The 19,472-nt window shown below is 42.2% G+C and overlaps 4 protein-coding genes across 4 annotated transcripts; 2 read left to right on the forward strand and 2 right to left on the reverse strand.

Moving 5' to 3' along the window:
* Positions 1–21: 21 nt before the first annotated feature.
* On the forward strand, positions 22–3,116 carry LOC130686172 (nose resistant to fluoxetine protein 6-like). The gene is made up of 11 exons (XM_057509464.1): positions 22–393; positions 504–996; positions 1,065–1,356; positions 1,424–1,587; positions 1,648–1,784; positions 1,847–1,881; positions 1,938–2,131; positions 2,188–2,329; positions 2,393–2,588; positions 2,650–2,913; positions 2,980–3,116. Exons 1-11 carry the CDS (start codon positions 75–77, stop codon positions 3,114–3,116), a joined length of 2,373 nt encoding a protein of 790 aa, XP_057365447.1. The 5' UTR covers positions 22–74.
* A 1,945-nt stretch (positions 3,117–5,061) lies between these two features.
* Positions 5,062–8,024, reverse strand: LOC130685839 (uncharacterized). The gene is made up of 6 exons (XM_057509125.2): positions 7,899–8,024; positions 7,110–7,226; positions 6,923–7,050; positions 6,728–6,849; positions 6,539–6,666; positions 5,062–6,473 (listed from the first exon to the last, which is right to left on the reverse strand). Exons 2-6 carry the CDS (start codon positions 7,179–7,181, stop codon positions 5,313–5,315), a joined length of 1,611 nt encoding a protein of 536 aa, XP_057365108.1. The 5' UTR covers positions 7,182–7,226; positions 7,899–8,024; the 3' UTR covers positions 5,062–5,312.
* A 2,117-nt stretch (positions 8,025–10,141) lies between these two features.
* Positions 10,142–14,646, reverse strand: LOC130685823 (uncharacterized). The gene is made up of 2 exons (XM_057509097.2): positions 14,511–14,646; positions 10,142–14,386 (listed from the first exon to the last, which is right to left on the reverse strand). Exons 1-2 carry the CDS (start codon positions 14,599–14,601, stop codon positions 10,257–10,259), a joined length of 4,221 nt encoding a protein of 1,406 aa, XP_057365080.1. The 5' UTR covers positions 14,602–14,646; the 3' UTR covers positions 10,142–10,256.
* A 547-nt stretch (positions 14,647–15,193) lies between these two features.
* On the forward strand, positions 15,194–19,405 carry LOC132087730 (uncharacterized). The gene is made up of 2 exons (XM_059494269.1): positions 15,194–15,342; positions 15,398–19,405. The coding sequence occupies exons 1-2, from the start codon at positions 15,246–15,248 to the stop codon at positions 19,276–19,278; spliced, it is 3,978 nt and encodes a 1,325-aa protein (XP_059350252.1). The 5' UTR covers positions 15,194–15,245; the 3' UTR covers positions 19,279–19,405.
* The last annotated feature ends 67 nt before the right edge of the window (positions 19,406–19,472 follow it).

The following is a 19,472-nucleotide window of genomic DNA, read 5'->3' on the forward strand; positions in this document are numbered from 1 at the left end:
CTGGAACAGTTGCAGGCCAACCTGGAAGCAGTCCAGCAACCTTGTCTTCATTAAAAGCGTTGACAGGTTGCAGGATGGATTATTTTAAAGACAAGTATTTATTCATCACAACCTTGTTGGCCTTTATGATATCCTGCAACGGCCAAACGATTTTAGGTGTCCAGCATTTTGCCCGACAGCTTATAGAACAAGAATCGTGGTCCCAAATTGCGAAACACGTAGAGGATCATAGTAGACTTGTTGCAAATGTTCAATTAGAAGAGCTGCATCGTGAATTGAAAACCTCTTTGTTTGCTTCGAATTCGAATTATAACTACAGTTTGCAGTGCATCGAAGACGTCGTCTTCTACGTTGACAGCCTCTTGCTCAATAGAAGTAAATGGGCCCTTGAAAGTAAGCCTTTCTTCTCAATTGCGTTTTCATTAAATGGCTTGATTGGCTATTAGTGCGGATGTCTGTTATCATGAATATTAAAACAGTTACATAACAAATCATTATCACAGTGCTGGAGTCATCGGCTCAGTTTCCAGCTGGGGTCTTCGGTGCTGGCAATTATCATGCCGAAGGATTGTTCGACGAGTGCCTCGCTGTTCGTGGCGGATCAAACCGATTTCAAGGCCAATATTGCACCGTCTTCTTCAAACCGGAACGGGTATCCGGAATGATAGGCAATCATACGACAACGGAGAACAATCAAACCGACAGTTCTACTGCTTTAATTATTTTAAATCACTTGTTTGGAACATCGGTGGAGGACGCCGTCCGAGTGGAACCTAAAATTTCATCGGTAGATCCTTCGACATACATGCTACCCAGCTTGGGTCTTTGCATTCCATCTTCGTGCAGCGCTTCCGATCTTGCCCATTCTATCGCCCAGCTGATTGGTCGTTACGTCATCGCAAATCAATCCATCGTCACAATAGCCGATGAAAAATATTGCTTCACAGCTGAAGAGGATTCATCCACATCGTTTAGCGGTCCCGACATTGCCGTCATGTATGACATCTTTAACACTCATCATCCTCTCCTGAAATGCAATTAACATTTGGTTGTTTTCTTTAAAGGGCAACATTGGGTGTGATTGGCCTCTTGATTTTCTTAGCCACTGCACATGAAAGTTGGCGCATGTACCGTGGCATTAGCTTCTCCGGATCCGATAATGCAGCCGTCTCTGTTTTGCATTGCTTTTCGGCGTTGAATAACGGCCGGAAGGTGTTGTCCTTAAAGTCCGCAGGTTCTGATAATCTGTCCTCTTTACATGGAATTCGATTCTTTTCTACCTGTTGGGTTGTTCTGGGACACACATGGTTGAAAGGTATCATGAGCAACGTCATCAATCCCAATATGGTGGTAGAGGTATAACGTTAAAAGGTTTCTATTTTTTTTAGAAATTCGGATCGGAAATTCAAATTTTTTTATGCAGGAAGCAATGCGTTGGGAAATGGAGACTATCATTAACGCTACCGTTTCTGTTGATTCATTTTTCTTGATGAGTGGTTTACTTGTATCGCACCTCCTTCTTCGAGAACTCGATCGTAACGAAGGTAAATTCAATGTTCTGCTGTTCTACGTTCATCGATATCTCAGGTAAAATACCTGTTTAAATGGAATTTCAATGGGGATAATAACGTCATTCATATTTAACAGATTGACCCCGGTTTATGCTATTATTTTGGGTTTTATTGCCACGCTGATGGTCTACATTGGCACAGGCCCCAATTGGTACAACGTCATCGTAGCATCCGAGGGATGTCGGGTTAGCTGGTGGAGGCAGTTCCTTTACAGTGAGTTCATTCTTGATTTCAAAAAAGCTCTACACACAACTATAACACGTTTCCCTTTCCAGTTAACAACCTCTTCCCGACCGACATGAACGTTCAGGTAAAACAATGATAGATATCCAGCTGTATGGAATAATTGATTCGTTTTTTAAACAGTGCATGGGAGAGACTTGGTACATAGCAGTGGACATGCAGCTATTTATCATAGCACCGCTTTTGATTTACCCATTATGGCGATGGAAAAATACTGGCCTCATATTATTGGCCATCGTCACATTAGCCACTTTGGCTGCCAATTTCGCAGTCTTTGCAATCTACAGCTTTCCGCCTACCCTCATGCCAAGTCGAATGTAATTAAAGTAGACTCAAAAATGTTGTTCTTAAATAATTTTTTGTATTAATCAAGGCAAGAGATGATGAGATTAGTTCCGACTTACATGGACAATTATTATTTCAAACCGTGGACTCGCGCACCCCCTTACCTGATTGGCATTTGGACGGGATGGTTTTTACATCGCGTTAAACAATCCAAACTGCACGTATCTCCGGTAACGTAAGACCTTAAATAATGTCCCATCATCATTGTATAATTTGTTATTTTGGATTTTTAGTGGATAGTTGCGCTGTTGTGGACGCTATCGGGTGCCGTTGCCGCGTCAATCATTTACGGATTGACTCCGTACGTTAACGAGACGCTAGTGCCAACGATCGATGACGTTGTTAAATTAACGTACGGACCACTTCACAGAGCTGCCTGGGCTTTGGCTCTTGCCTGGACTATCGTGGCATGTATCCATGGTTACGGAGGTAATGTTTATTCATATTAAAGATCTTTACAGATAATGAATTTTGATTGGATCTAAATCAGGATTTATCAATCGATTTCTGTCTTGGAGAGGATTCTTACCTCTGAGTCGATTGACCTACTGCGTCTACCTCATCCACTTCGATTACCTCAATGTGTTTTATTCATCGAACCGCAAAATGATTTACTACAGTTTTATCGATCAGTTAACGACCTTCTTCGGTATCACGGTGACCGTGTTTGCATTGGCGTTGATAGTGTCTGTCTGCGTCGAAGCTCCATTCATCAATTTCGAACGATGGTTGTTTAAATCACACGTCGATAATGGTAAATAATAAGTCCATAAGATAATGGTAAATTATAAGTTTATGTCATGTTCTTGTTTCTAAGCAGCAGGGACACGAGCAATGAAGGGAAAAGAAAGTAGGACAGATCCCGAACTGAATGCTAATAACGGTCATGTCAACTCTACTTTCCACTCTGAAGAAAATCCAGTAGATGCTGAAGTACCTTCTGTAATGAAACTGTAAAATGCTAATTTTTCAATTGCCACAAAAAATACAACACCCCATTTCTATTCGATGCCAACTATGGGCACATTCCATTTCAAACGCACCAAAATAACCTTAAACCAAATGCGAATGAAATGTATTAAGAACATGCGGTACGAGAACCTGTTGCAATCGGTTTTCTAACAGAGCCGACCTCCTCCAGCACGACGAGCTGGAGGTGATTGATCGAGTTGATACCAAACGTATTGAGTTGCACGACCTCCGCCTGTACTCGGCACCGTACTCGCAGCCGATCCAATATTTCTCCAAGACGAAGGAAGTTCAATTTTCTGGCCTGAAATGGACCATCTTGATTTGATTGATCCATCGGGAAATTCCGTTTCAACGCACGTCACTTCATAGCCAAACTCCCTGGCGTTTCCTAGCGAGTGAATAGAATAAACGAATGAAAATGCGTTATAAAGTGGAAAGACATTTGTACGTTTTTACCTGCGGACAGCAACGTAAGAACAAACAAACAAACGATGAGCTTAGGATTCATGTTGGAACAGTTTGCGTAGTACGAGTGGATGGAAAAACCTTGGTAGAACGGCGCTTTTATACGAGTAGGGAAGAAGGACGTTCACGCCTACGTGAGGCAAACCCTTCCGGGAAAAACCTAGACGTGACGTGCATTTCATGGAGCTTTGCTTAAAAAAAACACGTTTGACCTTGCCTCTTGGTTGATGTGCGCAATAGCCTACAACCACGGCAAAACCAATCGCAGAATCGTAATCAGCGTTAAATTTTGAATATAGGATCTGATTTTCATCGAATTCCGAGTGATGTCGTTTTTTTCAGATTTTGGCAAAAGTTAGAAGGCTATAGCCTTATAGAGAATCACGAAAATCAAGTTTTTTTTTTTATATTGAGCTTATAGTTTTTGAAATAAATGGGGAAAATGACAGGACACATTTTTGCGGCGCTGCCTCTTTTTTTATGTTTATTTCACAAAGAATTAGTTTGACATAAATATAAATGCATTTTTCGAAGTCAGCGTGAAATTTTGCACTATAATAGCGGATTTTGATCGAATTCCGGAAGATTTCCATTTTTGCCGATTTTGACAAAAATAAGAAGGCTATAGCCTTCTCACTTTTTCATTTTTGGCAAAATTTGAAATTTGGCTTAAAATGTATGATTTCGATGTAGAATTGAATGCTAATCACGAAAATCAAGTTGATTTTTCGATTAGCTTTTTAGTTTTGGAAATAAACCAAGAAAATGACCGTGGGAAAATTGCCTCAAAAACCTGCAAAAACTGACACTCGCTGGAATTGGTTAAAAATCACAGAATATATTCAAAATTGAATGTTGATTAAGGGAAAAATGTTATTTCTTTCACCTAGCCAATTTTTTTTGAAATACAGGGAATATTATCCAATGCTAGCGCGCCAGTACGTTCCAGCGCTGGAGTACAAATTTTATTGAAAACTGCATAACTAACGGGGAAACTGATATTTATTCGGGGCCCACCGATCAAATCAGATTATAACAAGATGAGTTTCATTGAATTCCAAGCCAAAAATTTGAAGTCCAACTTTTTCGCAACACATAAATAAGCCCACAGGAAATTCCCAGGTGGAAATTCCCCGTGATTGTTACTAACCTCAAAAAGAAGCTGGCAAGAAAACAAAGATGGAAAGTTTTCAAACGAGTTGCAGATCCTCTTAAAATAATCGTGACATACTCTGGCTTGAGGCCAAGCCTAGCTCTATCGGGACGGACATATAAGGCATTGGCTTGTGAAGTGAAATCAAATGTGGGATGCGGGGAATTCCGAAACCTCCTCCTCAACGTGTACACACGGTTGATTTTACTTGTATTTTAACCTACGAACATTAACTTCCTCGTAATGCACATGAATAGACCATTGATTCTGGTATAGTATCACAAAAATAAAACATTATAAAACTGAAATGAGGACGTATCTGATTAAATCATGAAATAATGCAGAGAGTTTGAATTAAGGAACAAACGATTGAATTATTTAATCTAAAATGCTGTTAGTAATTAAGTCACCTTAACTAGTCCTTTCTATCGGTGTTAATGCAAATATTTATTCAAAATTCAGATAGATCTCAGTGCATTCTAACGATACATTCAAGCCAATGTTAAACTATTCTTTATACCCAAAATCATTGAGTTTCAAAAATTCATTTTCTATTAGGAGTTTCATTGCAGCTCTTCGGCAGCACGGCTTCGCATCAGACTAATCTGCACTTGATCATTAAACTGATCCATCTTGTGGCCGTACTCCCGCATTTGCCTGCGGAACATTTCCATGTTTTCTATATTGACCAGGCAATCGGCCAACTCACGCTTCATATCCTCCAGAGAATGTTCCAGCAGCTGGCGGCTCTGAAACACTTCGGGAGCGGACTTGCGACCGCGGCCGTTCATGCCTCCCAACATGGTGAAAAATTTGTAATAATTCTCCTGACTCATATCCCAAAATCGTTCGTCGAACGAGAAATCTTCGTCTTCCGGCTGCGTGTTATCCGCGTAGAGGACGGAGCTGTTGAATTTGCTGTACGTGATGCCGGCCGATGGAGACGTCACTGGAAAATTGGCAGCAGCGCAAGCATCGACGACTGCCGGTTGCGAATTATCAGCGAAGGTCACCAACAGCCGGATGTTCTCCTTAATGTCCTTGCCAAATATCGAGAACATCGAATCGATAGCGTATCGTTGAGTGGCTGTTAATCGACTGTCTCCGGAAGCGGCCACGAAACAAGCCGCGTGAATTTGATCGATTCGCGTCTTGTGTTGCGTCAGGAAATGCTGGATGTTGCGCGTGATTTGCTTATCCCGCTTAACACCTTTCGTGTCGCCGTATCCGGGTGTGTCGATGATCGTGATCGAAAAGGGAACAGTCATGCCGTCTTGATGACGCAACGTGTACGCCGTGACGGTGTTGGTTCGTGCGTGATTCGTTATGATCGACATGTCATCGCGGACGCATTTGAAGCGGAACGGATCCTTCCAGCGGACGCCCAAGATGTAGTTGACCATGCCGTTAATGAGGGTGCTCTTTCCGCATCCGGTAGCACCCATCAAAATGATGACTTTGTGATCACGATGATCTTCCGACGGGGAAACGACATCCGTACGGCCGATATTAAACCAGCGGAAGTCGTCGTTGGATACGATCTCTTTAGCGGATAACAGGTAGACGTTGGGTGCGCCTTTTTGATTGGCGCAAAGGCTCGATTTCTGAGCTAAGATCTCAGCGAGACGTTTAGGTTTTTTATCGATGAGTTCGTCTTTGTTAGATGAGACTTCAATCGTCTGCGTGATGGTTGCGATATCGACGTAAGGAACGGTGTTTGAATCCTGATTTTAAATCGTACCGAGTTAATCGGATGAAGCATTATTTAAATTGTGCATGTTCATTTTACCTCGTTTTTGCGTTGATTGCTACACACGGCCTTGGAAGTCAAAGCGGTTAGCGTTGTGACGCATACGAAAGCCAGAACGCTGACAGCCATCAACGCCCATTGAAGGACCAATAAAATAGTCGGATGACCTATTAACGAAACAAGATTTTAAGAATAAATTTTTATAATGATTAATGAGATGTATAGTACATCTGCGCTGGCTCTGGTTGCAGAACGTAAAGTACTCCACCAATGCGGGGAATCCGGATAACACGGCTGCAACCATGGATGCAGCAATCGAAAGAACTGATACAACCAAGGTGGCTATCAAGCTAAACGTTGTTGAAAACAAATTTTATTTAATTAATTTTATTTCATTCGTTTTTAATGGAGAATATTTTTTACAGCGATCTAGTACGTTGACGGGCGGCTGTAATGCCTAGGCTTCCGGCGAGGATGTACAGCACTCCGGCCCAGATGCCGTGACATATTGCATCGTAAAAAACGAAAGACCGCCTAATCAAAGAGGCACCCTACATTTTAAAAAATGAATTAAACATTGAAATGGTAAAAAGTAGAAGGAAATATTCACTTGAATGACGATAGAGAATATTCCTAGGATGATACAAATAGCGGAGACAGTCCTGATAGCAGCCGCCTTCATTTTTCGGGTAATTGAATTGCCGCTGTTCACATCAGATGAACGTCACTAGTAAAAAAACAATCGAGTTAATGATTCCAATTCTTATTAAACAAATCAGCGTCAGTCATTCTGAGTACAAGACGAGAGGGACGTGTTCGCGGAAAGCTTTGAATTGTGCTCAAGGTTATCAGCTGTAATTTCAATTGCTTTTGTGAAAAACTGGTTTTGAGAACAGAAAACCCTTTTTTGAAATCGGTCAACAGTATAAGAACAGTTTGAAAAACATAAAAAGAACTGTGTGACCTTGTTTCTGTCATCGTTGTACTCCCTTTTTTTTCAAAACGGTTTCACTTTCTATTACGTGTCCGCGTTTGTCTTTCACGTCCTTCTAATCGATCCCCTTTCTTTGATATAAGAACACTTTCCAAAATTATTCATCAAACAAATTGTGCAGTTTCATGGGGGAGAGTATTTCGGATGGAAAACACCCAACAGATTTCCAATCAACTCAAAATTAAGATGACCCAATTTCGATCAACCTGCTCCTCCCAACACGAAAGACGCTCGTCATCCAACGATGAATAAAGTTTAAATAGCTTCAAGTTTTTGTTCACGATACTTAAGATACAGTTAACCTGTTTGCTTGGTGACAGGTGCGAAACTCACGAACGACGGGAAAATCCATTAGAGCAACTTTCACGCTGAGCGATTCACGAACTGAGATTAGATTTGACTTACCAATGATTTTCACTGATTGTTAAGTGGCCAACTGCGTGTACAAATGCGCACAGAACATAACTAAAGGACTTTCGATTTTCAACTGAAAAAGACTGACACGTCTGGACTTGTATTTATAGGGCGGGATTCAGGAAACGTTTTGGTATAATGGCACAACCTCCCCCTTCGTAGTGAAAGATCTAATGGACAAATGGGCACGTGAAAGGTAGACCCAACCTTGTTCAGCATCAATACGTATCTGAAAATAAAATAAAAAATGAAAAGAAACGTGTCAAAGTGAATGTGAATGCTGGTTACTTTTCTCTGGAAAAACAAAACGATAGAGAACCCAAAGTTTTCGCCTTGGACTGCACGAGTTGTGCAATAACCTAAAGTAAAGGTCCCTGGGTTCTCAATGTAAAGCATATTTCACCTTAATTGACCATTTTTTAAAAATACATCATCATCCCAATTATTGGCACTACCATTTAAAGCAGCAAATCAGGGCCCTGCTTACGAAAGCCAGAACATTTACGTACCGACAGGTGTGGCACTCAGGTGTCCCTTTGTTTTCCATCGTCGTGTATTGCTGCAATGTGCGCAAAAAAAATTGGGGTGTTAAGAAAAGAGACAAAAGAAACGTTTTTATTTGAACGTGAATATTGCGATGATAATCATCAAATACTGACTGCAGGCACGGAGCGCAGGTATGTCGACTTGATTGCTGTCATACTCGAATGCAAAAAAAAACAGTACGTAATGACATTGAATTTCAAGCAAATGAGGGGAATGAAATGGAACCTTGAATTGCAGGCTCTTACCTTAGGCAAGACAAGTTTTTTTCAGTGAACATTCGTTAGAACTTAAATGAGTAAAACCCAGGTGTATCGGAACGATGTGGACCCCAACTGTTGAACTGTTGGGATTTGGGCTACAGGCTTTTCGTGGAATGTTCTAATCTCAGAACGAATGTCTTAAAAAGGCAACGATCAGTTCATTACTTGTTCTAAGCTGAAACTGGATGAAAACCAGGGACTTGTGTACAACTTAAATTTACGTAAGGTTGACTTCAAACAAATTGAAAATGGCTACAAGCGTGTAAACGTGATTTTAGAAAAGGACAGCCTAATAACGGTGTTCTACAAGGCTATTTGACATACACCTGTCACCTTTCGAACAATCTGTTTTGAATATTTTGCGATGTTTGGTCTCTTTTTATTGCTCCAGCAAAGTTGAATAGCTGTGATGGCCAGTACGACGCTATAACGGCATTAAATTTTCTTTATTAATGTTCTATAAAGAAAATTGTTTGTATATTCATTTTGGCCTGCATTTTGATGTCGTATGCGCGGTCTTGTTTTAGCTGTGATAAGAACACAATTATAATTCTGCTAAATTGCATGTAGACAACCTTGAGTCAAGACCTCCGTTTTGTTCGAGTCTTGTGCTACATTTGATAGTATTTGATGAATGACGAAGCATTCAATAAAATCGATTTTAGAAAAGAATGGTGTGTGACGCAAACAAAAAATATTTTGGAAAATCATGAAGAGAAATCCTCCACATAAATTTGCATTTTGATTAAACCGCTTAAGATACTTCCTTTTAATTCCTCTATGTAAAATGTCGCTTTAAGGATTCTTAGACCTATGGCGTTCCAGGCGCTAAAAAATAATTTAACAATCGATACTCCAAAAAAAATCAAATGCGTGATTCTTAGTTTCATATGGAGTACATCAGAGCAATATATATATGTTGCACTGTATTCATATTTTTTTTTTTTTACTAATATTTGCTTTTGTTGTAACACGTGTGTCCTCGAATGTCATTGGGTTAGGCGATATCGTGGATATCGTCAAGAGTTTCTGCAACAAAAATCAGGGAAATCGGCAAGGTCAATAAGGCCACGCCCTTATCTCTCCAGCGTTTGAGCTTTTGGTCATTGTGACACAAGAAATTCAAAAAAAAAAAAAAATGTCCGGGAATACCATTGGAACAGCTGAACGCAACTAGAATTGTTCTTTGCACGGACATTATCTTTTGCGTAATAGAGCCTAGTGGGCAGGACATATGCAAAGCAGGAGGGTTTTTCCTTTTCAAGAGTGTTATCGAAATTGTTCTTTTTTTAGCTGAACAATTAATTGTGAGGCAAACAGCTTTGGTGAACCGAGTAATTAACCATCGAAACATGACGTATCGGAATTATTTTTTTCCAGACATGCTTGCAAACACAACACATAACAAAAACAAACAACACTAAAATAGATGCACTACAAAAAAAATCCATAATACATTTTGGAGAAAAAAAAATTCACGGAACACTTCTGAAATTGTCTGTTATGAAACAGGACGGATCTCGCGTAATATATTTTACTAAAGCTACATCCATTTGGGTTTGAATTTTGAAACAGCAGAAGTAAGGGGATCCCACATTGATTTCTTCTGGGTTATCTTATTTCCACCACGTTGTTCGCTTTCATCGCGTGACGAGTCGGTGTCTTTGTCATCTGCCAACTGATTGTGGGGCAAAATCACTTTTGTTTCATCGCTCTCATCAGTATTTTCTTGCACTAACGACGGCGGGCCTGCAGCCGAGTCACTTGATCCATCTGGATTGTGACAATATCCGTCTTTCGTGGAACTTGGCTTCTTGGACGTTTTCACTGAATTTTGGTAATAATCTTCAGGGCTGCCTGGCGGATGTTTCCGTGTGATATCGGTACCGTAAATGACGATGGCAGCAGTGTCTGTTTGGCTTGTTTCATAGCCTCTTCCGCGAGATGGACTATACGTTTGGGTGTTGGAGGATGCATTCGGCACAGTTCCAGGGTGATGGGTTCCACTCGTATACGACCGAGTGTGATAGCTGATCTCACGTCTTGAGTTAGTTGACGCAGTTACCTGTCCACCTGATTGCATGGTGTTAAAAGCTGGACTGGATCGTGAAGGCGTTTCATCCTGGCCATTTCTTCCAGGATGGATTGATTTGGATTTCAACGTGCCACCCATGTCAGTTGTCGACGTCAGACTTTTTTGTAGGTCCGTTAATGTTTGTAATCGAATTTCGTAGCTGGGTGCTTGTTCTTCCAAGATGCGACTACTCATCAAACTGAGGTACTCGGCTGGATTGAGGGATTTTGAACGAAGAGCTGTAGAATCCAATGAACTGGCATTGGCACCTAAGTGTTCCAATAAACTTAACACTTTGACTTTAGCCATTTCCAGATCGTCCAAACAATTTGCCATCAAGTCTTCGGTCGCTGATTTTTGATTAGAGTTCAGTTCAAATTTAGTCTTCTTATCATTTCGAGTCGTTTTTACTTTTGCCGGACGCAAAATCCAAGAAAACGGCTGAAATTGGTGGTCTGATTCGAAACATCGGCAAGACACGTCCTTACAAGCTCTCTTATACAAATTCCTGCGAACGGCAGGCATTTCACAAGTTTTCTTGCAACTTATGCAATTATAAGCCATGAGTCCACGGTCACAGTCGACCTTCACGGCAAACATTTCTTCACTTTCCGTGACAAAATTCTGGTTAGTCTCCATGTTGTGACCGTATGTCATCAATTGCTGGCGATGCATTTCTATTTCTTCAATTTTAACAAGAAAGCTTTCCAGCTCATGTTCAATGTCCTTAAGCGATTGGCCGAGTTGTTGACGACGCTGGATCACTTCTCGAGTGGACGTAAGGTTTTGGCCGCCCATTGCAGCCAGCATCGTGAAAAACTTGCCAAAATTTTCTTGACCCATATCCCAGAACAGTTCGTCAAAACTAAATTCATTTTCTTGTATTACATTGGAACAATAAAGAACGGCGCTGTTGAATTTGCTGTAAGTGATTTCGTTCGATGCCAACGTCGATGGGAAATTAGCCAATTTACAGGCTTCTACGACGGGAGGATCAGCATTATCAGCAAATGTCACCAACAAGCGAAGGTTCTCCTTCATGTCTTTGCCAAAGATGGACAGCACAGATTCGATGATGTAACGTTGAGTGTACGTCAGACGACTCTCGCCCGAAGGGGCCACGAAACAAGCAGCGTGAATTTCGTCTATTGGAATTTCTTGTTGAGTCAAGAAACGGTGGATTTTGGCCGTGATTTCCTTGTCCCTTTCGATTCCTCGAGTGTCTCCATAGCCAGGAGTGTCGATGATGGTGATGGAATAAGGAACGGCCATTCCTTCTTGGTGGTGGATGGTGTAGGCCGTCACAGAACTCGTCTGACTGTGCGCTTGATTCCGGCCGTTCCCTTCGTTACGGACGCATTTGAAACGAAACGGATCATTCCATTCGACTCCCAAGATGTAGTTGATCATACCATTGATCAGGGTACTCTTTCCGGATCCAGTGGCACCCATTAAAATGATGATTTTGTGATTCTTTGGATCGGGCGATTGCAAAGTGTGGCCAGGCCGGCCGATGTCGAACCATTTGATGTCGACGCTATCTGATTTTTCCGACGCATTCAGCATGTAAACATCTGGCGATCCTTTTCTTATTAGTTCGCTGTACTGAGCGTTTTGATCTACAAACATGTCAGCAATCCTTCGACCTTCACTAATGTCCGTCGTTTCATGTACTGGCCGTTTGCTATTTTGATCACCGTTAGACTCTTGTATTTCATCGTCACGTTTATCGTTTGTGTTGTGTATGACGGCATCGTTTTCGTGATCGTGTTGACTCGACGTCTTCTTCTTATCAAGTAACGCTGCTGCGACAAGATTGGCATCATCCTTTGATTCTCCGGAAGTGGAACTGCGTTCTAGATTTGTGCTGTTGCTCCCGTTCTTGGCCAGTTTGTCGGCCACTGTCGGCTTCGCGAAGGATTTCTTATCGTTTAAGGACAATTCTTCGAATTTAATAGCAAGTGAATTTTCCGGACTGGTCGCTGTTGGATCTATGGTATCGATGTTTGTTGTGGTTGTAAGCATCTGTCCTTGTGATGGTTTTGTTCGCGCTTTCTTGGGGAACTGCGTCTCGCTTTCGTCTTCTGCGGTACCTGAATCAGATGAGGACTCAGATGGCGTGACATAATCATCATCCTGTGATGATTCATGTTGTTTGACACTTTCGGGAGGGGACCCTTCGTTTTCCACATGGTCTTGTTGATTTGGATTGGATTCGATTGTTATTTTACAAGTAGGTATTCTAGAAGGTACATTATCAAATATGTGTATAGTGCCGTCGTCTATTTCCGAAGGAACAAGTAGTAGTAGTATGTAGTAGCTCGTGTCTCCGTGTAAATTGCTTGAATGAACCTCTTTTTCGAATGGCCCAAATTTGCTTCTAACCGACTGGGATCCTTTTTGAAATGAGAAAATTGGCACGACGGGAAGCTCAGCAGGCCAGGTATGATCTCCGATTTCTTGCCGCATGTAATTCATTACAGGGTCTTCTTTGTATTCGACGTTCAGGACGAATACTTTGAAAAATTTTGTGTCTTTTTTCTTCATTTGATTTTTTATCCCATGCAAAGTTATTGTAGCCAATTCAGTGCCGCTTGTCAGCCGTGAAAACTCTTCTATTTCATGTCGCCGATTAGCCAACCATTCCATGACATCATTCAGAAACTTTGAGATGGATCTCATTTGTTTTAAAGCGCCTTCCGTATGACGTTTCCCGTACTCTTCTTTCTCGATTTTCTTGTCGATTTTCTCACGAAAATCTGCTTGGACTTGCTGGAAATCAGACATCACTGTTCCAAGTAAAGGAAAACGATTGATACACGGATGTTTGGATATGCTTAGACTTTTTTCTTCGATAGAGGCCCATGTTGATTTATGCTTCGCCATCTCGGATTCAAAATCTTTCTTCCGATCCAACTCAATTCGAGTTTCAAATTGTTCGGGAATACGAAAGAGAAACAAATGAATAGGTTTCCAGTTTTTCGGATGATCGCCCCCAACAGAACTGCGAATCTCTTGCAGATATTGATTGAATTCTTCGAAAGGCATTTTAACAGGTTTACCGGCATCTAAGCTGCTGAATATCGTACAAGAAACGTTACTTAATTCGACAGGTATACCCTCACTAGTAGATTGATTAATTATTTGATCAAAATAGTTTTTGGCCGACAAATAGAGATTTCGTTGGACGCGCTCTTTTGTTTCTCCCTCTAAGGATCTGTGAAAAGAACAGATCACTTCAGCTCCATAGACAACTCCTCCAACCAAATGTGTCGCTAGACCGCCACTCTTCAGTTTACAGTCATGCATTTGGGACTCCATGGCGTCACATTTCAGAGTTTCGGTTCGTCGTTCCACACGAAAAAATGCGGTGACTTGTGCCTCGTCATTGTTGCCATCCTCCGGGCTGATATTGAGGTAATGGACGAACCACGGTTCGCTGGAACCCTCACGTCTTTTCTCATCGATATATCTCTGGTCATGCGAGTTGATACCCAGTATTTGATTTTTTAATTCAAAAGGCTGCTGACAGAAGAAAGAGGACGTCGTTTGCTTTTCGTATGAAATTTCAATGCGTTGCTCTGGTATTGCTATCTTACCTTGCGTACAAAAAAAAATGATTAAATGATTCGATAAGAATGGTCGTGAAGCAGAAATATGATTTAGTTAAGCACATAGCAGTAAATACAAAATATGTTTCACTTTATGAAAATGAAGAATTACTTGAAAAAATAGCGCCCGTGTAGTAGTTGTAGAAATCCCCAACCCAAACATTGCGACCCAGAGGCGACAGTTGGAGACAGCGTTCAGCCATTGTAAAATTATCGACTGCCTTAAACAGCTGGTTGCCCGCTTGAAAATAAAACGCCAACTGGACAAAAAAAAAGTCACGTAAACGAAGCGAACGTTATTGCCATCAGTAAGTGCCCTACCCTCTCATGAAGACGCAAACATAATTCTAATCAAAAGCAAACAAAGGAAAGTAGAACTGCGTCAAAAGCTCCTTTATCGGGAATACGTTTACCTGCACTGGCCGTTGTTTACATGAACTGCCCTTCTGTGATGTCGCAATTATCCACTGCAGGTTGAGCTCACGCTATTCTCACGAAATTCAACAGAAAAAAATGCTTTGATAATCCACAGCTGACACCGAACGAACTGAACGCAGGGAAACAAATAAGTCCGTAGTTTAAGAGCACGATAAGTTCGCTTATCAAGCTATTCAAATAAAATTCTAAAAGGACTTGGTGATATCATCGCAACGTGTATCTTTGCCGTCACAACCTTTAGCCGACATAGTCAAACCATTTGCCACGATCAGTTCCGAGAAAACGTTTGACTAAATTAGGTCTTTCTTCACCTTAAAAACAAAGTGTACGCGTTTTAGTTCTTGCCTGTTGGACGTGGAGGGACGTGAACGTGCAACTAAACCGATAAAACGAAGCAACGGTATTTAACATGTCCCAAGATTTAGATGTTATCAAAATATTCGCATTAGGCCGTCCTTTTGCCGTAGGAACGCTTTACAATTACATTGAAGATACAATCATACCAAGTAAGAAAATACATTTGTATTCAATAATACGCACTAACATGTTCGGTCCATTCAGATCTTCGAATATGGGATCCAAACATCGTGTCCCGTTCAGAAGTTGTCGATGGAACTATGAAATCGACTGCCAAAGTTAACTTAAAAGTACCCGAGCAAACAGACAATGAAGATGGCAATGTTGATGAAGAAGGACAGACGACGTTGCTCACCGAGTTGGGTATGGACGATCACACGGCCATGAGTGTGACAGCCGGACTGTTGCGTCCATCTCTCAAAGGAGCTTGGCAATATGCGGCCGACTGGATCGAACAAACAGAAGAATTATTAAATCACGAAGTTCAAGTGGCAGTTCATTGCCGTTCTACCATCAAGAAAGCCTCTGTCACTCCGAATTTGGAAATCATTTGTTTTCCTCGGAAATTAATCGACAGTCAGGCAACTCATGTCGTTATAGCCATCACGTACGGCCGAGAAGCGTTTTGCATATTTCCACAGGAACAAGCCGAAAGTCAGAGAAACAAGCAAAATGGCTACGAAACGATCATGGAAACGACGAGGAATTACGCTCATTTCTTTCAAAACCGGCTAATGAACGATTACGAATCATTAGAGCCGGCTGGCGATGAAGAAGGTGACACAGAAGACGGACGTAGCCGGCCTATTCCAAAGGATTACCAATGCCTTGTTTACAGCGATGTCATGGCAGTCAGAGGTGGCAAAAGCTGGACATTGAAGCCTGTCGCAGAGCAATACGAAGCCTGCAGAAAGATATTGAAAACGGCCATCGTGAAAGACGCCGGACGAAAATCTGAATCCTCTGAAAAAGCCATTCCGCTGAAAGTGTGGCTGTATCCTTTGCATAAATTGATGTCTGATGATTTGGGAAAGATACCGACACGTTTTCTAGATGTCCCACGGAGTTTGATGTCTCGTTGCCATCTGGCGTTAGGCCGTTTCCGTCGAATTCAATCGAAAGTAAAGATGTTAATTCAACAGCTGGACAGATTGGCTGATCTCCGATGCATCCCGTTGGGCACAAGCAATAGAATTCATGAATTTAAAGAGTTGACCATCACGTTTGTCTCCGTTTTTATCGAGGTGTTGGGAGTTTGGACGCGCAGCTTCCGCCGTGGAACAGCTCAAGAAGAACAATTGGCTGAGGTGCTAGATGCATTACAAACTCAATCGCCATTCGATACTAAGAAGCTGAATCATTGGCTCAATCATCAAGACAAAGAAATCACAACTTTAGAACGGCTGGCTCGCTTGCCCAGCGTACTGTTTACCCCCGATGTGGAACGCGTGAAAGAAGAGCTCACAACTGGGGATGACGGGTCGTTCGCTGTTGTTCTTCATTTGCCCAATCTGATAGAACGTTTGAACGGTTTGATTGATGAGATGCGTCGTCTTATTGACGTTTTCAAGGAAACATCATTGTTTAGCTCGATGAGTTGGCCAAACGGTAGCCAAACAACGCAATTGGCTTCATTAACTCATCGTGAAATGTTTGCTGCTGGCCAAGAGTTTTCCGACTGGGTGAGGGACAACAACCGCGATACCGTTGATGTCCGCTACATCATCTTTTACGATGAACACCTCGATGAAGGCGGTGGGCAAGCCTTGCCCTTAACGCTATTGTACCAGTGCGGCAAGGCTCCCACTCTGTTAACGAACTTCACCATCCCAAAGGCTCCTGAAGAAGTGACTGTCGTAAAGAATCGTCGTGGCGTCATTGTGTTGCGTTGGCCGGCAGGGGACCCGATTGAAGTACGCCACTATCTAGTCCAGTATCGTAAAATGGATAGCCAGAAAGATCACTGGGAGACTGTTCAGATTAATTCAAACGAAATCGAATTTCGTTACCTTCAATCAAGTGAGACTTACCTGTTCAGAGTGGCGGTACATATGCGCGGAGGGAGGAGCCAATTTAGCCCTGGCAGCTGCGAAGTGACAATAGATCCAGTTCGTCCACCTCCAACTGGATTACAAACTCACGAAGTGACCGATACGAGCATATCTTTATCATGGTATCATCAATCTTATATGGATAACGAAGATACCGATGATCGTGGAAATAAAGACTTCAATATTAGCTCTTTCTCTGTTGAATGTTGGAAGGACGATAGTCGTCACGAAGCGACGTTAATCCAACGATCTACGACGCAAATGAGCATCGTATTGGAGCCGCTAGATCCAGACACGGATTATCACGTTCAAGTTAGGGTTGAATGCAAAGACGCCAGTGGCTCCACACTCTACAGTCCGGCATCAGAGACGTTGAAAACTAAGACACTGCGAGAAGCAGAGCGGGCAGCGCACATCGTTCGCCGTACCAGCAAAAAATCTTCTGTTCCGCATGAAATTGACATTTACGAGTTGCCATTGGATGAAAGTAGCAACGCACAAATTCAGGGAGTCGGCCATTACGTTTTTGGTAAGCCGAGTTATCTGGCATTGGCAAGTGAACATCGTCAGAGAACTATCTTGTTATTGGGCGCCACCGGTTCCGGCAAGACGACGCTAATCAACGCCATGGTCAATTACATTCTGGGCGTCCAATGGGAAGACGATTTCCGTTTCAAATTGATCGACGAACCAACCAACAAATCGCAGGCGCACAGTCAGACGGACTCGGTGACCACCTATGATTTTTACGAGATGAAAGGCTCTCGTTTGGGTTACTCGCTGACGGTCGTCGATACGCCGGGATTTGGCGACACCAAAGGCCTGGAGAGGGACAAGAAAATTATGCAACAAATTCAAGAGTATTTCAAATGTCAGCACGGGATTCAGCAGTTAGAGGCCGTTTGTTTCGTCGTCCAGTCTTCACTCGCCAGACTGACGCCTACCCAGCAATATATCTTTGACCAGATTTTATCCATCTTCGGTGAAAACATTAAAAATAACATCCGGCTGATGGTGACATTTGCTGACAATGATTTGCCGCCCGTCCTCGACGCTGTCAAGCAGGCCCGTATTCCCTTACCCAAAGATCCAACCACCGGGCAGATCCTCCATAACAAATTTAACAGCTCCATTTTTTTCGCCTCTAATCAGAACGAAATTCAGGCAAACGAATTCAACCGGAATTACTTCGAGATGGCTGTCCAAGGTTTCGACAAATTCTTTGACGATTTAAGTCGCATAGAGGCCAAGTCACTGACACTAACTCGCGAAGTACTTGATGAACGAAAGCGCTTAGAAGCTTTCGTCAACGGCCTTCAACTCCGCACCGAAATCAAATTGGCACGAATCGACGAGTTTGAGAAAATGAAGAAAATGCTGGCAGAGAATCAACAACAAATGGATGAAAACAAGAATTTTGATTTCGAAGTAGAATTTCTCGTTCCAAAGTCGACTGACATCAGCGGGACGGGCCGGTTTACCACCAACTGCCAAAAATGTACCACAACGTGCCATTTTCCTTGCTCGAAAGCCAGCGACAGCGATAAACATCGTTGCTCCGTCATGGACTCAAATGGAATCTGCAAAATTTGTAAATGCCCGTGGAATGTCCATTTTAATCAAAAGTACAGGTACGAAATGGTGATGGAGAAAGTGAAGCGGTCATCGGACGCCATCCGGAAGCAATATCAAGGGGCCCAGGCCGAAGCACTGACTAATAAACAACTCTTAGCCAAAGTTCAGGCAGAGATTGATCAATATGAAAAGCAGCTGTTGGAATTGGTACAGGTTACTTCTCCTTGTATACAGAGATTGAACGAGATCGCTCTGAAGCCTCACACGTTCTCCACACCAGCTTATATTGATCTGATGATTGAAACCGAGAAACAAGGAAATCGCCCTGGATACCAACAGAGGATCACAACGCTGCAAAAACTTCGTCAAGTAGCCGAGATGACGACACAGCTCGTGAACGACCATCAGAGTCCGAAAACTCTGCCTTCGGGCCTCAGCGTTGTTCGTCAAAAGTTTTAGGCGTTAATAATATGACTAAAAGTTACGAACAACCAGTGCGATGCTACAGGATTTTGGTACTGTTTGATTCAACGCTTGTTTAAGTTCAACACTAAGAAAATGATTTTTCATTCCCCAAATACATAACCTTGTACGTTTCACTTCCCTCTTCAAATATACATATGATATCGAGCTCTCGTTATCGTATTGTTTAT

Source organism: Daphnia carinata, chromosome 2 (assembly GCF_022539665.2).
Source record: "Daphnia carinata strain CSIRO-1 chromosome 2, CSIRO_AGI_Dcar_HiC_V3, whole genome shotgun sequence".
Classification (NCBI taxonomy): Eukaryota; Metazoa; Arthropoda; class Branchiopoda; order Diplostraca; family Daphniidae; genus Daphnia; species Daphnia carinata.

Bases quoted from the DNA above. Each gene is read 5' to 3' on its own strand.
- LOC130685823 (XM_057509097.2), bottom strand. From the start codon at position 14,601: ATGGCTGAACGCTGTCTCCAACTGTCGCCTCTGGGTCGCAATGTTTGG. The intron at 14,387-14,510 runs GTAATTCTTCAT...TTTGTACGCAAG, and splicing joins CACGGGCGCTATTTTTTCAA to GTAAGATAGCAATACCAGAG.
- LOC130686172 (XM_057509464.1), top strand. From the start codon at position 75: ATGGATTATTTTAAAGACAAGTATTTATTCATCACAACCTTGTTGGCC. The intron at 2,330-2,392 runs GTAACGTAAGAC...TTGGATTTTTAG, and splicing joins CCAAACTGCACGTATCTCCG to TGGATAGTTGCGCTGTTGTG. The intron at 2,914-2,979 runs GTAAATAATAAG...GTTTCTAAGCAG, and splicing joins TAAATCACACGTCGATAATG to CAGGGACACGAGCAATGAAG.
- LOC130685839 (XM_057509125.2), bottom strand. From the start codon at position 7,181: ATGAAGGCGGCTGCTATCAGGACTGTCTCCGCTATTTGTATCATCCTA. The intron at 6,850-6,922 runs GTAAAAAATATT...AACAACGTTTAG, and splicing joins CGTCAACGTACTAGATCGCT to CTTGATAGCCACCTTGGTTG. The intron at 6,474-6,538 runs GTAAAATGAACA...ATTTAAAATCAG, and splicing joins GCAATCAACGCAAAAACGAG to GATTCAAACACCGTTCCTTA.
- LOC132087730 (XM_059494269.1), top strand. From the start codon at position 15,246: ATGTCCCAAGATTTAGATGTTATCAAAATATTCGCATTAGGCCGTCCT. The intron at 15,343-15,397 runs GTAAGAAAATAC...CGGTCCATTCAG, and splicing joins TGAAGATACAATCATACCAA to ATCTTCGAATATGGGATCCA.